The 15,619-nt window shown below is 55.1% G+C and overlaps 4 protein-coding genes across 4 annotated transcripts; 2 read left to right on the top strand and 2 right to left on the bottom strand.

The window, feature by feature from the left end:
- On the top strand, window positions 1–2,555 carry HRG_11136 (fungal zn(2)-Cys(6) binuclear cluster domain-containing protein; the record flags this gene model as incomplete). The annotated part of the gene is made up of 4 exons (XM_044869606.1): window positions 1–60; window positions 248–1,401; window positions 1,449–1,880; window positions 1,961–2,555. The coding sequence occupies 4 exons, from the start codon at window positions 1–3 to the stop codon at window positions 2,553–2,555; spliced, it is 2,241 nt and encodes a 746-aa protein (XP_044715159.1).
- Window positions 2,556–3,343: 788 nt separating this feature from the next.
- Window positions 3,344–5,477, bottom strand: HRG_11135 (fungal zn(2)-Cys(6) binuclear cluster domain-containing protein; the record flags this gene model as incomplete). The annotated part of the gene is made up of 5 exons (XM_044869605.1): window positions 3,344–3,896; window positions 3,951–4,100; window positions 4,492–4,691; window positions 4,747–5,280; window positions 5,340–5,477. 5 exons carry the CDS (start codon window positions 5,475–5,477, stop codon window positions 3,344–3,346), a joined length of 1,575 nt encoding a protein of 524 aa, XP_044715158.1.
- A 2,379-nt stretch (window positions 5,478–7,856) lies between these two features.
- On the top strand, window positions 7,857–10,357 carry HRG_11134 (fungal zn(2)-Cys(6) binuclear cluster domain-containing protein; the record flags this gene model as incomplete). The annotated part of the gene is made up of 6 exons (XM_044869604.1): window positions 7,857–8,003; window positions 8,067–8,506; window positions 8,595–8,916; window positions 8,977–9,302; window positions 9,355–9,705; window positions 9,760–10,357. The coding sequence occupies 6 exons, from the start codon at window positions 7,857–7,859 to the stop codon at window positions 10,355–10,357; spliced, it is 2,184 nt and encodes a 727-aa protein (XP_044715157.1).
- Window positions 10,358–11,959: 1,602 nt separating this feature from the next.
- HRG_11133 (uncharacterized protein) lies at window positions 11,960–12,340 on the bottom strand (the record flags this gene model as incomplete). The annotated part of the gene is made up of 1 exon (XM_044869603.1): window positions 11,960–12,340. One exon carries the CDS (start codon window positions 12,338–12,340, stop codon window positions 11,960–11,962), a length of 381 nt encoding a protein of 126 aa, XP_044715156.1.
- Between the last annotated feature and the right edge of the window lie 3,279 nt (window positions 12,341–15,619).

Below are 15,619 nucleotides of genomic sequence, written 5' to 3'. Positions count from 1 at the left end.
ATGCCGCGACGGCACCAGGTGCGCATGGCCTGCCAGCGCTGCCGGAGGAAGCGGGCCAAGGTGAGTGCTGATGCGTTTGGATTTGGTGGCAAGCAGAACAGAGTCTGTGCCCATGTTCGCCTGACGCACTGCAGGATCCCAGTATCTTGAGGAACCCTGCGGCAGGCAGGCTCCAGTCCCTAACTCCTTCACGCTGCGTAGGTAATTTCCCGCGGTGTGCTTTTGTGCTGACCGGTGTCCAACGTAGTGTGATGGCGAGGATCCGTGCGAACGATGCCAAAGGGCCGGCCATGACTGTTTTTATCACAAGTCCGGTCGGGTGTCCAAGGGTGCGCTGTACGCCGAAATCGAGCGGCTGCGGCGCGCAATTGAGCAGAAAGGCGCACTGCTGGACGCCATGTCCTCCAGAGATGATGCCGACACTTACCACATGGTGGCCGAGGGGCTGAAGGACGGCACGATCACCCGTCAGGACATCTTCCAAAAACTAACCGACAAGTCCAATACTGCTAGCGTCACCTCGTCGCCGCGTCGCTACTCAGAGTCAGCCCCCTCACCTGGGGTTTCTGGCGCCGAGCGTTTCCCCATGACCTGTCCCCATTGCCACGGCCCACTCCATGTCGCAAACTCTTTACTTGGAAACATCGGCGCATCTGCCCGGCTGAACAGCGACTGGAACTCCTCAGCCGACGCGCAATCTGATGGTGACGCCGTTACGACACTCCTTTCCATACCCAGCTCGCCCTCTTCGGTACCCTCGCTTGCTTCGTCTGGCGTCGCTGCCGCTGCCGCCACCCGCGAGCCAAGGTCATTGGCGCAGCGCATAGACGTCTGGACGCGCACCGGGTGGACGGCCGCGCTCGTGCTCAAGAGCCTGGGGTTGCTCCTTACATGGGACTACCTGCCGCTCTGCCTTCTCTGCAAGGATCCCTTCCTGCGGGACTTTGCAGCAGGTACCGGCCGGTATTGCTCCTCGGCACTCGTCAACGCGCTGCTTGCGTTGGCGACGCGCATCGTGAACGAGCAGCAGCATCAGCATCACCTCCACTATCACCGGCGGGACTCACGTCTAGCGGCGGGTTCAAGCGTCGCGTCGCCTTCTTCACCGCCATCAGTAACGGCGCAGGATTGGACAGATAGCCAGGCCTTTTGGAACGAGGCCGAGACTCTCCTCAGGAGTAATGAGCAAAAACAAACTAGCCTCCCGGACGTGCAGGCCCTGGGCATAATGGCCCTCTATCAGGTCAGCTCCGGGCGGGAGTCCGAGTCACGGGAGCTGGCCGAGGCATTTGCCGCCGCCGCGACAGACTTGTGCTTACAAGCGCCCGTTGTTGCGGACGACCATGGAGAGTATGAAAAAGTGCGCGCAACGACGTATTGCGGTGCCATATCGCTCGTTAGGTATGACCTTCCGCCTCGTGGCTAGCTCTAGACTAATTAGATCGTAGGATACTGAAGATCACGACGGCGCAACGCCCTAGTCCGCACGCCGCGATGCTGCAAGACGATGGCGTCACCCTCGACCAGCCGCCACGCACCGCAGGGCCAGACGACATTGAAGCTCCCTCAAAGAGCAAGGCGCTTCGGTTGAACTGTGAGTTCGGCACCGCATTGGAACATGAGGCATGGTGGCGTACGAGCCCACCTCAGAACGCCGAGTCAGTCGCCGACGGACATAGATTGCAGCTCAGCAGTCTGCAGATTATCCCAGCCAGGATCTTCCAACTCACCGAGTGGGTGTATAAGCTGCTCGCCTTACAGGATAGTGCTAGTGGCGAGCAGGTCGTGTCTGTCTATCGCCAGTGTTTAAATTGGTATGAGAACTTTTTCGCGCTACTCAAGCCGGACGCGAGCAATTCGCCCTTCATACTCTTTATCCAGTAAGTCTTTAGGGCGAACTACTATTTTCTCTGTCCGCTCTCTCGCTTTAGGCTTTAGGTCGGAATCTGACGTTCCGCAGTATTTACTATCAGTTCTGTCTACTCTCCCTGTTCCGGCGCTTCAATAGCTTTGGCCTCGAGGCCATCAACGTCTATCCCCGTGAGATCTGCCTGCAGGCCGCGCAGTCCATTCTCGCGCTGACGCAGTCGTACGCCAACCTTTACGGCTTGTGGCGCGCGTCCCCGCTGGTGCCGTACTTTGTCTACGCTTCGGGCCTGCTGAGCGTCGCCATCGAAGAGGCCGGCCACAGTATCACAGTGACCGTGCCTGTGGCGAACCTTGACAGTAACGGCGTCCTCTCGGATGCCTCGCCCTTGGCGGTTGAGTTCCAGGAAGCTGTGGTCAAGATAGAATCAGATGGCGACAACATGGACGTCGATAACGGCCACCGGCTCGCATCCTCCTTATCCGCCTTATTGCTAGAGCGGCAACGGCACCAGAAACAACAAGAGATGCGGGCGCCGACGCACATGAACATGCCTGCCGTCTTGCACGCACGACTTCTGCTGGAAGAGATGGGCGCGCTGTATCCCGTTGCCACTGCTGCCGCGGACATGCTCCGTCGGGCATCGGGCATACCTGATGACTTGCCGCATGCACGCATCGAGCCGTAGTCAGCCGTTCAAAACTAGACTGGACAGACCACGGCCGACGGTAGCATTTGAAGTTATTGAGGTCCCAGAACAGATCGAGGATCTGCGATCCGAAAGACCATCCGTTCTGCCTCCGCTACATGCATGGGCCTCGGCGCCCTTTGCAGCGCTATGCAGTTCCCTAAAATATACTTTGGTTGGGGAACGGGGCGATTAATGAGCAAAGCCGGAAAATTTGGCTAGTCAAATGGTGGTTGGAGAGGGCTGCAGTGGGATTTGTCACTGCCAGTACGGGCGACTGTCGCGGTGCGAGGTGTGAGCCCCGCAATTTAGTCACAAAGCCATCATCGTACGTGCGAACATTGAGAACGTTGTCATAGTTTGTTTGGTTCAGAAGCCGCGTTCGTATTTGACATCAGTTCTTTGCTCTGCCTACGAATGCATGTCGTACGCCTGGGCACAGGGTTACCTAGCCAACATGAAGACGGGCAACATGGTTTCTGGAAGGTCACTGTATTATTCAATCCCTTGATGACATTGCGTGGCGTCTCGTTGGGCATTGTAAGGTTTAGTCGAGGCCCAAGGCTGTTAATTCAAGCGTCTTGAGCCGACACCAGGTCGCTGCGTATATGGAGTGCATACATTCATCAGTCCATAACGCGGACACTGCAGTGGGATCGACGGATGCCCTTGACTGCCATCGATCCGTTTCCGCCGACCAAGCGATCAGCTCATTCCATCGATCATCGCATCGTGCGCTCAGCAAGCCTCTCATCGGCTCCTTGACAAAGGCTTGGAGGCATTAAGAGTCACGCAGTGCCGCTTCTTCTATGGAGTCCCAGCAAGTCGCCCAGCTCAATTCCTGCCGTTTCAGTATCCCAAAACCACATCTCGTCGTCCACCAGTGTCCGTCCACGGAAGGGCACGACAAATCCGAGTGGCGCGCCTTCCAGCTTCGGTCGTACGACCTCGATGTCGTCCAAGAACGGCGCAACATCAGGGGGTAGCTGCACGCCCATGTGGTTTGCCACGGCAGCGAGTCCCTCGAGCAGGAGGCCCGAGAGCGGAAAGTCCGTCGCCTCGTGTATTATTTGGCAGCTACGAGAAAATGTCTCTACCACTGCAGGGGAGTTGCCATCCAGGAGGTCGATCAGCATGATGGTACACGTGTAAGCGAAGTAAAGAGCGGCCAGGGAGCCTTGACGATCGGAAGGGTACCGCGCAAAATGTCGTTGAACATGCTTGATGATGCCCTGACAGTGGCGTATGCAAATGTCTGTAGGGCTTTCCCACGGAAGCGGATGCGCCTTCACGCGTCGAATCAGTCGGGTTATGTGAGCCGCGACTAAATGGTGATAGGCCCTGGATCGTCTCAACTCGCTATACGCAACCAGCTAAAACACGGAACCCACTTACCATAGGTGGCAGTGCTCGCGCTCATGCATTCCCTCGTATCCGTCCTCCTCAGGGTAGCTGGATGTTAGCTCCTGCAGGCCTTGGTAGAGTTGAGCAAGTCGCGAGATTGAGGTGTCGACTTTCTCGTTACCGCTAAGTAGCCTCGCTTGACTGAAAACCTTGTTGAGCACATCCGATAAGTCACAGGCGTGTTTCATCGGCAGGAAATCTTTGCGCCCATGAGCGAAGGGTGTAGAGGATGGCCCACTCGCAACATCTCCTATTTCGACATGTTGCAGTTGCTCAGAAGCAGCGATCGTCAGAGGCAAGTCAGGGGTTGAAAACAGCGACGGACGTAGATAGGCGGTTGAACAAATACTTCGCCACAGTCAGCTCTAGAATGCGACGCGACAAGCGAGCAGGTAGTGGGTTTCAAGCAGACCTGTCAAAGCAGAAAACACCCCAAATGGCTCGCGAAATGGCTCGGCGGGACCGAGCCGGATAGTCGCTGTTTGACAGCACAGCTTTTATTCTAGGCATCATTCGCTCCATCATCTCGTACCCTGAGGCGCGAAATATGTTACCGACGCGATCTCGTCCCATGCGACACGAGTACGAAAACATGATGAGGAGGGCTTGCACCGCAGGGATCGAAGGCCGCCCGTTCTCAAAGTTGACAAGTCGTTTTGCCTCGGTGAAGAACGAGTCGCCAAGGCCACTCCCAGAAGAACGGTCTCTTTCCGTGGACATTGCGCCATGGCCCTGATTGGCAGTTGTTAGCATGCCCTCTAACATGGTGACAGGCAGCACAAGTTACCGCAGCAAGGGCACATATGGCGTTGACGAGTAGCGCAGAGCAGAAGGGTCTGTGTTGTGGTCGCTCAGGCGGTTCCTGCATGTCCCTCAGAAAAACATCCCGATCGATAAAGGGCATGAGGAACCACTGGTCCCTCTCAAAGAAGATATCAACGAGACTCCGTACGGTGTCTCTGTCGGCAATAGCCGTCCAGGAGCTGGCTACGCAAGGCACTGCACTCCCGGGATACGGAGCAGTGACTTCGTGTGGCCCAGCGACGGCAGCACTACCGTCCCCACGCACGGGCCTGCTGAGGAGTAAATCGCCGGCCCGGACCAAGCGGGCAACTTCCAGCGGATCAGATGTTTCTCTTATGCGCCTTAGTATCTCGATCGCCTCCTCCCACGGCCTCGACTGCAGATGGCCATAGAGCTCGCGGATCTGCTCCTCGCCCTCTCTCCTGGACGCCGCACGGGTTTGGTTGGGCTCGATATCGTACTCGCAAACTAGACCTTTGCTGTCGCACCGGGAGCAGACGGGTCGATCACCGTTGCACTAGCATTGTACGTCTTAACATAACTTGCGGCCGGGAAAGGGCTGGAGTGGCATTCAACCTTTGACTTGGCTTTCTGGCACGCCGAGCATGCGACCGGAACCGCGGAGCGGCGTTTCGGCGGCTCTGTAGAAACCGCAGGATTTCTAGGTTCCCGATAGGATGGCGCTGGCAACAAGGGGCGGAACCGAGACGTCATGGCCGTCGCATCGTGGCTCTGCCGCCCACAAGGTGCACTGCACTATCTCCAGATGACGTCTCGGAGAACACCACCAGCGGCCTGGACGCGCGGGGCTGGCAAATGGCGGAAAAAATATGCCCCATCAGCCGAAGCTGGTTGTCGGTGGTTTGCGCTGCAGCAGTTCACAGCAGCTCTGTGCCGGCCATCAGCGGTAGCCTTGCAGTTTCGTGCCCTATGCTCTAAGAAGCGGAACACCTCCAAGACTGTCAACCTTGTCGCCGACCTGCCGTGCGCTCCGGCTCGCCGGATTTCGCATCGCGCAAAGACAACTGGCCACAGCTAGCGAGGCTGACAATGTGCGGCGAGGTCGCGACAGCTTGGCGCGAGGCCCAAGCCTCAGACCACCCTGACGCCACAGGCGTTCCAGTGGCTAAACACCAGCTTGGGTCTGCCCGCCGCCCTCGCGATGGCCGGAGCGTTTCATCCGGTACTTCGTTGTGAACTTGAAGCACTGCGGGCTTTCATTTGCTCGGTGGGGCACGAGAGGTGCGCTGCCGGACGCGTATTGGTCCGTTCCGCAGAACCACCACTTGGATCGTCGCCATGTTGCCAAACTCGCGCTCTCCCTGAACATAACTTCGGGGAGGTTTTGCAACACAGCCTGCTGGCTGGTAGATGTCTGTTATAGTCCCGTCCTTGCGCCGACTCTCCCGGTTGCTGGTGCGTGACACCAAGCAAAGGACAACAACGGCGTGTGCGGAGCTTTCGCTGGCTCTTAGTTGTCGATACCGGACGAACCTCACGCTGCGGCAGCTCGCGGGTCGAAATATGATATGCATACCCAGCTGTCGGAGTGGGATGCAAGTTGAGGACGTCGCCAGCTCGAAAATGCCACGGCCATGAGCCTCTGGCCACGATAGCCGAGTGCCGCGCTCAAAGAAAAGGCTACCAGAGCAGATGGGCACGTCAGCTCGCAGTCCGGCAATATGAGCTGGCTTGCCTCGTAGCAACATGTTGCTGGAATCGTCGCAAGTACGCACATCCGTCTCTGCCCATGTTTTCCCCCCTATATTTCGGACGGACACCGGGACAACCGCGGACTAAGCCATGCTCAGTAGTGATGCTTTCCTAGGTCCAGGACATATCAGCTCTGGCCTGGGCAGGCGTCAGCTCTCATCAGTTTGCCCAGCGTTGACCATGAGCTAATTGCGAGGTGTCACAGTGTCGACCGTCGCTGCTGGCCGCTTGGTCTATCGTTGCCGGTTTGTGCAGTGAGTCGAACAGGCCGCGCAACCCCGTCGTCCGTCGACCGTCGTGCTCGGAGAGTCGTAAGGTCGAATAATCTCTACAGCAAGCATTTGCTAACTATGACGGACGACAAGGCCCGTTTATGTTGACGGCGAGTGCTTCCAACTAGTTGGATTCGACCGTGAACCCGTCGCAGACATCCTAGAAAGGTTTGTTCAGGCTGCTCTCGTTTTCCACTGGCGATTGGAGCAAAAAGCTCGATTGTTCTGTCGCGGAAAGCCATGGCAGGCGACAGTCGCATCTGCCCTAGTGCAACGTTAGCGATCAGGTACTGGCTGAAGATGAAGCTGGCCAAATGACGGCGCGGATCTGAGAGCATGCTCACTATGAGGCAGCGGTATAACAACCTATGGTTTGCAATGTCGAGGCTTCTGTGCCAAAAAGGAGGCGGCTTGCCATCCAAAAGTGAGCAAGGATCAGCGACGCAAATGCGGGCAAATGTTGCAGTTGGGTACTACTGCCCGTATCCTCGACTGGGGGAACTTTGGCTAACGATGGGAACTAGCCTTGCTTGCAGGAGGTTAGCGAGCAAGGAACAAGCAGCTCTGCAAGGCCGACGACACGGCACTCTGGACACGCGGTACCCGCACCGAGAGACTTGGTCAGTTGGGTTCTCCGTGGGCTGGAGAGGTAAACCAGAGTCGCGAGACGGGGAGTACGGCGAGCCGGTGGTCCTTAAGGCACTGTGTGGTAGGGTGCGCGTTGATTGGCTGGACGAGGCGGAGTTGGCTTCCGTTAGATCCGCTCACTCTGATTGGCCGCCTTTGATGAGCAGGGCAGCCACGATCACTGACGACACTCTAGGCTCTCTCCATCATCGAGGTGACAAAAGTCGGTACCAGAAGAAACTCAAGCGCCACGCTCGGTTACGCAATCCAACCAGACCGACAAGGCACGCACCCTTTCAAGGCTTTGGCGGCCAAAGCTGCAGCCTGGATGGTGGGTGTGTTTTCAAGGTTGTGGCTGCGCGCTGTACGCCTGGACGGCCCGGGTCTGCCACTGCAAACCAATAGACGCAATCTTGTGTTACCAAGCTGGTCACCTCTTACCTCACCTGGCGAGGCGCATCGATAACAGAGGCATGCGGCCATGCAAAAAAGGTATCGACACATCCTGCCTGTGCCCAACTCCCCGGGGACAGCGGCCGCCGGGGGTTCGGCCCAGGCCGAGCCGACCAAGCGCAAGCGCTCTTCGACGGTCATGGCCTGCAACAGTTGTCGGGCCAAAAAGTCGGCCGTATGTCATATCGCCACCGTCGTATCATTGGGGATCCGGTGGATGCTGACTTTTTGCTTGCAGTGTGACGGCGTCCGCCCTGCCTGCGCGGCGTGCGCTGCGCGAGGCAAGACTTGCACCTATATGTCCGCAATCCCGGAGACGCCTTCGATGCTCAAGAAGCGCGAGCTTGAGGCCCTGCGGGAAGACCATACCAGGTTGTCCGGGCTAATTAACGTCCTGAGAACAGTGCCCGAGGGCTGGGCCTTGGATATCCTCAGAAAGCTGCGTCGCACCACGGCGGATCTCGCAGCCCTGTTGCCCTCTGACAGGAACAGACCCTTTGTCGAGGCCCTGCCGCGTCAAGTGCTGGCCCGTCTCCCGACACAAGGCGGCCTGGAGTTCGAGTTGATGATCCGCCACCCCGTCGCCTACCCCACGCTGGCACCCTTGGATGCCGCTGGCGTAGGTGCCACATCCTTGCTCACGTGTGCCGTCGCCAGCACCCTCGCCGATGAGCTCAGGTACGAGTATTGAGGCCCATCTAGGCAGACAGACGTACTGTATCTGTCTTGCTTGCTCGAAGCTCGTGACGTTGATGCTTTTACGCAGTTCGGACCTAGCGGCTACCGCGTCCTTGTCGACTTCCGGCCCTCACCAACGCTCGGCACGCGGGCAGGGCCAGGGCCAGCGATCTGCTCCAGCATCACGCACGATACTTTGCGATACCCGGTTGGAGCTATTGGATATCAGCTCCTGGAGCCAGGTTGTAGTCACGAGCGAGCGAGCCGCCGCAGTGATCTCGCTCTACCTAGAGACAGACCATCCGACGCTCGGTTTTTTTGATGCGGACTTGTTCTTGGCCGACTTGGTCAGCATCCGAATCCGCTACTGCTCCCCACTTCTTGTTTCTGCTGTCCTCTCATGGGCTTGTGTAAGTTCGGACAGACCTCCATCGTAGCGTGGCTGCGGATCTCTAACGGCACATGATCAGCTCGCCTACTGCACGTTTAACCCTGAGGCAGCTCAGTTGGGCGAAGCATTCTTTGCAGAGGCAGACGACTTGTGGCAACTCGATCAAGCTTCTGATTCGCTACCCACTGTTGCCGCCGCGCAGCTTCTCGGCCTTGTGGCTATTTATAAAGGCCGCGATGCTGGTAACCCTTATTATAGCCTGGGAACCCAGATGGCCAAACGAATGGGCCTTTTTGGTCTCCCAGACTCCGCCCTCTTCGCGCGCTCCCCTATCCACGGGAAAGAGTCGGATACTTTAGCAAGGGCGAGGTCACACACGGCATGGGGCGTCTTCAACTGGGTGATGTAATGCTTCGAGGCCCAAGTATTCAACGCCCACCTAGTAACATGCATTTAGTATGCGGTCCCTCTTATTTCAAGTGGAAGAGCCAGCGGCGAAATATCCACCGAGTGCCCATCCACCCGGTGAGCCCACGCCATTTCGCCTCGCTCACTTCACTGCGAGTACCACTGAGTCAGCGCCATTGCCTTCCTATATGGGACAGACGTTCCCCAACATGTGCGACTTCTGGCGGCTCACCAGCGAGTGGACGACAGTTTACTACGTTTCGGGAAATGCTCCCATTCTCGGCCGTGTCTCCTTGGGATACGCACACGAGACGTTCCGTAAACTCCTTGCATGGTCTGCTGGGATCGACACGATGCTAGCTCGAGGTGACAAAAGCTCTCACCATTGCATCATCCTCCAGTACGTACATACAGGACACTGCATCGCCGGGTACGAAGCTGACATTCGCGATAGCATCTGGTTCCATACTTCCATACTCCAGCTGTTCCGGCCGTTCATGCAACAACTCAAACCGCTCGTCAAGCCCCCCCACACAGCGCCTGACGCTTTTCCGACTACTGTATTTGCGGCATCTCTGAATCAGCTGAAGCATCTCGCACTTGTGTTCCGCTACACGTTTGCCTGTGCAATGTACGCCGCGTTCTGGCATGTTGCCCTGATGTACATTGCCAACGCCGTTATACAAGACACAGAAGACCCGCAGTGGCGGGGCTACTTGATGCTCTGCTTAGATGGATATGGTGACCTGTTCGGCGCCTTCCCCGTTGCAGGCGCCATAGCCAAGAGTCTTCTGTCCATGGCGCTTCGACTGAGCGTCGTCACATCCTCCGAAGCAAGAGTCCTCATGGCCGGGATATATGAGAAAGGAGCTCATCATCCCTCTACTGAACAAATTAGCGCAAGTTTCGTCGTTGACCTCGACCTTGCTGTCACCGACCGCGCAGCCGCAGAGCTGGCAAACTTGAACAACAGCTTTGATGATTTGGTCATGTTTCAGGAGTTTACGCAGCTCGAACCCAACACAGGAGCCGATAGGAACCCTCAACACTGAGGGACTGAGCATGCCATGGCCGCCGAGACTGAGGAGCAATGGCGACAGTCCCAGTCAACCTTTCAGCGACGGATACATTCTGCGGCTCCGGCATGGCAAATTCAAGCTTGTTCGACGAAGAAGTTGACAAGCAATTGTTACTTACCTGGGCTGTGCAAATGAAGGGTATCGAAGGACCAAAGGGCGGTTGCTCTCGCTGCAATAAACTAATCTGGCTTCGTGCATGATACTCCAGTATTGACAAGTTGCAGAAGGTTCTTCGCCAAGGGAGGGCCAGATTGATCTCGCGGAGTGGCCTCAGAGCTCCGTCAGTGTGTAGAGGCTTGAGTGCCTAAGGAGGGCCGAAGAAGCCTGTGACACTCCCACTCGATTAGAGGCTGAGCAGTGTGGTGCTTCTAATCGGACTTGACGCCTAGAGAGTCCCGGAAACGTGTTACGATCAAGGCCGATATGGATAACCAGAAGGGACTTGGAAGAATAGTTAATTATCGACTTCTTAAGGAAGAAGGGAAGAGGAAGAGGAACTGAAGAAAAGGAGGAAGCGGTCTATATACGTAACGGTATGTGGAAGTGGATACCGTAAGGTATGTGGAGGTGGATACCGTAACAAAACGGAGGAAGGCATCTCGTGGCAGGGCCTTGGTGAGCCCATCAGCAGGCTGCTTGGTGCCTTCGATCTTGATAAGGCTGACGGTCCCTTCTGCAACCTTCTCTCGGACGAAGTGCCACTTAAGAGAGATATGCTTAGTGCGAGAGTGGTGCTGAGGGTTGTTGGCCAGATCTATAGCGCCCTTGTTGTCCTCGTGTATGGCTGTTGGCCCAGCCTGTGGGTGGCTTAGGTCCTTCGTTATGGAACGCAGCCAGATGGCCTCCTGGGCTGACTGGGTCAGAGCCACGTATTCGGCCTCTGTGGATGAGAGCGTGACACAGGGCTGCCTCTTGGAGGTCCAGCTGATGGCTGCGGAGCCGAGGCTGTAGAAGAAGCCTGACGTCGATCGTCGGGTCTCGCAAAGGTTAAAAAAAGAAGGTAAGAGTCAATCTTGTTCATTGTCGTCTATCTAAAATGAATGTGAGAAGTTCTGTCTTCTTATAGTCGTGTGGCTGCCTTGAGGTGGCGATGTCGCCACCTAGGCTGCTTAGGTGACGTTATCTAGAAGGTTCGATGACACCGCTTAACAATCGCGCATTTCACCCAACATACGTATCCTGAATGCGACATCGGGTGTGCAGGTCCGCCGCGAAGTCTGCGTCAGTGTAGCCTTGGATCGGCTGCAGTGGTCCCTCTAAGACTAGCACATAGTCGATGGTGCCCTTAAGATATCCTGCAACTCCGTTGCTAAGTTTACCCAAGTCGCACCCGACCTTGTTCGTACACTTGTACCGTCACAGGAACCGGGGCCAGAGCAATCAACACATGAATTACAGACTATCAGATCATCTGAGAATCTACCCACGAAAAGTCCCTCTATTCACTCTTATGCCCACTTTTGATCTCTCCTTCGCGAGATCAGCTGAATAAATACCTCGCCTTCTTCCGACACTAAATAGCAGAATCAAGAGTCTTCCAGTCCCTGATCATTATGCCCACTCCGTGCGATAACTCTAGGACAGAGGGACGGTAGATGTTCGGACATAAGCCCCGGTCTCCCAGTTGTAAAACTGGGGAGCTCCGGGCGCAGGGGCCCTGCCGTTAAAGCATTTGCAGTCGCCAGAAAACTTCTTGACTGTCTTGTCGTACTGCTGGTAGATTCTGACATTCGTGCAATGTCCACCATCGAACGGGCCACCTTCAGCATCGGGCGTCTTGCAGTGTTCACGGCACTTGTCCAAGTACAGATCCTGCTCCTCGCTGGCGCCGCCGACCGTCCAGTGGCAGGGCGTACTCTTCATCTCGACCTGCCACTTTGCAACGCCGTCTGCCGGTAAAGCAGAAATGACAGGGGCGAGAAGCGCGGTGAGAGCCGTTATCTGCGTGAACTTCATGGTGTTGGTTCTGGGAGAATAAGATTGGGTAAGTGGTAAGAAGGAAGATAAGCTGAAGATAAAAACTTGAACGAACAGATGTTGCTTTGGGAGTAGTAGGTGAAGTTTTCTTGCTTTCTGTTTTACAGAGGGCGTGGCGGTCAGCAAACGGAAGTAGTGTTAGGACTGATTGATCATTCGCCGGGAAATCGCCTTTTATCAGTAATTTTTCACGGAAATGAAGTAAAAGCCTGACGAAAACTTGTTAGCTGATAATATAGGCGTTAATGCGATAATTGAGGCCAAGCTTCGTTTTGGAAGGATGGCTGGTCTTGGCAAAGTTGTGGCTAACGCAAGGAAGAAATTTGTCCTGATGATGCCGAGAAGAAGCCGAGGAGGAACGTATTTTAGATTCCTGCTGGCGGAACTGAGGGGACAAAGGGCAACGGGGCAGAGAAATTTCATGTTTTTATTCTTAAGTTCTGATCATATTTCTGTTGAGCAGAAGGTCCGAACGAGTTGAGGTCTCTAGGTCTCTATCCCCCCCAATGTGATAAGGCGGCAATACGGTCACTCGCAAGGATCATAGCCAATTAGAAGCCCTAATTCTGGCGATACATTAGCGGTCTGAGAAATAACGCTAGGATAGAAGTACCGAAGATTCCCACTATACACGCATTTTGGCGTGTACTCTCTTACCGAAGTCAGTGTGGGGCGAGTGACCGCCTGCCGCCTTATCACATTGTGGGGGATAGGTAATACAGCTTGAAACCAGGTACGGATAAGAAGGGAAGTCTGCAGACTGTTATTTCTTCTTCCTAGACCACTCAGGGGTCCGGAGGATCTCCTATTCGAACGGGGACCTTCTACGAAGTCCGGCATTGCCGAGGGTCAGGTAGCATAAGAGGGCAATTACCGAAGGAGATTGCAATTTAAAAGGGTTGATCCAGTGCATCACTTGTGGCTAGTGGGGCGACACCCTCCTACGTTCGTGACACATTGAACGAAGTCGTGTGGGACCCGCTTGAAGCCAAGTTTCGTGAGTGTGCTTGTTAACTCGCGGTGCCACAGCAGAGGAGACTTTCTTAACCCATAGAGAGCTTTCTGTAGCTGCAGGACGATGCCGCGCTTCTTATGTCCCGGTGGCATTTTCATGAACACCTGGTCATCGAGTTTAGCATTGGCGAACGCGTTGACCGCGTCGTATTGAATCAGCTCGAGGTCGAAGTGTCAAGATCAAGACGCTCATTCACGGTGCTGCCTAAAAGGCAGCAAGCAGTTCGTAATGCCATATTGGTGATGGATTCGAACCTTCTAGGTGACATCGTCATCTATGCTGCCTAGGTGGCGACATCGCCACTCAGCCCAAAATCCCAAGTATAAGAAGCCAACTTTTCACCATCACTTAGATAGAGAATCAAGAGTCTTTCGTTGCCCGATACACAGGGGATCTTCTTCCCGATCGTTGTTCAGTCATCCACACCAACCGTGCCCCTTGTTGTGTGACACGAAGCGTGCCGCGAATCACGGACCCAATGCCTGGTCAGCAGCGCACAGACGCTTAACCCCCATCCATCCAAGTAGACGGGGAGGCCCACCAAGTAGTAGAGGAAATACTATGCGCTAGGTGGAAGAGAATCGGCCGCGGCCGTAGGCGGGAAGTCTATCGCACGGAGGATGAGCAAGTGGGCATAAAGATCAGGGACTGGAAGACTCTTGATTCTGCTATCTAAGGTGGGAAAGAGGCGAGATCTTTATAGACTGCCTGAATATGAGAATGGAAGGGAATGGTAGTGAATGGAAGCATCTGATCAGATCATCTGGAAGCCACTGATGCGTTGATGATGCCTCCTAGAAGTTTCTGTGGGGAAATGTGGAAACGGACTGTGCGAATAGGGGGTCAGACTGTTGGAGGCTGTATCCTATGTGTGACAGCTGGTAAAGCCCGTTCCGTCTTAGCAACTAGCAGACTCGAGTATAGTAACCCATTCGCAATTTCCAGAATGCGTGGGTTGAGATAAACCTTGCCAGTCAGACCTGGAAGGGGCTGTTGCCGTTGCAATGGCAACCATTTGAACACGGGTCTCTTCCAAGTTATAGACATCCTCGTCAAGAATCCCCCACTTTTGTTTCATCGCCGCGAGTCGATCGTACCATTGTTGGATCTTTTGCGGGTCCTCGCATTTGGCACGTTGGTGGTCGTCGGCGAGAGTGCTGCGCCTTGATTTAGTCGTGATGGCCAACGAAATTCGCACCCAGTTCTCGCCGACAGGATCTTACCTCGCTCTAAAAGGATAGATTGGTCGTCCGGCGAGTGTAAGCTACCGTCGGCAGCATCCCTCACTCACCCATGACAAGATCTACTGTACAAGAGACGTCTCCTTCGATGCCTTCGCTATTCATCTGCATGTCGTGCCAGGGTAATACACCGCGCAGTCGATCATATATTGTTGATGGAAGGACGTCGTAAAATGCGCGATTGCGTCCTTTCGGATAGTTTCGAATTGAGTCTGTTGATAAGCCCTGACGACGCGGAGGAGCCGTTCTTTGCGTTGTTGTGACGCAAACATTGTGTTGTTGTCGAGAAGAAGGGTCTAAGACTTGGTCCTGAAGCCTGATAGCTAGCTGAAGGTGTAGGGACGAGACAGGATGAAAGTGGGATGACGTGGCAAGCTGACGCGGAGAGAGGGTGCCTATGCATTAGTAAGTCAGCAAGGAAGGAGATGGAAGACTGAAGAAGGGAGAGCAAGAGGCATAAATGGGAGAATGGTACAGCAGACAGGGAGAAGAAAGGCGGAGAACACATGCACCCTAAAAACATTATGCCTGTGGACAGGCTCTTCACTGCAGTGAGGTTATTCGAACTGGTTCAATTGGTTATATCTTGTGTAACTAGGGAAACGTGTCCCATACAAACTGTGTGCAAAGACCTTCCTCCCTGTGTCTCACCTCTTACTCGCACGTGACTAGCGCGGTCGATTAGTTATACGTGCGCGATCGGTGCCTAGTGCACAGGTGGATCCAACAATGCCCCTTGCCCTGCTCTCTTCGCGAGAGTTGTTGCATGCAGTACGGTGCGGTCGGTGGAGAATTTCTGTCCGAGTGGGGGTAGATTACGTCCGCCAGTGAGTCAGACAGCTCGGTTCCCTGGATTTCCACGGAATTCCATGACCTTCCATTTGCCCTCTGCTACATCATCAAAATTCTTGTTTTTTTACTGGTCCATCCTTTGTGTCACACGAGCGTCCGCCATCTTCGACGGCTTCATTGTCCCGCATCTGCAGCAATTTGCCTGCCAAA

The sequence above is a fragment of the Hirsutella rhossiliensis genome, assembly GCF_020360975.1.
Source record: "Hirsutella rhossiliensis strain HR02 chromosome Unknown scaffold00019, whole genome shotgun sequence".
In the NCBI taxonomy this organism is placed as follows: Eukaryota; Fungi; Ascomycota; class Sordariomycetes; order Hypocreales; family Ophiocordycipitaceae; genus Hirsutella; species Hirsutella rhossiliensis.
The sequence above is the reverse complement of the archived record's forward strand: the minus strand, read 5'-3'. Positions and strand labels throughout refer to the sequence as shown.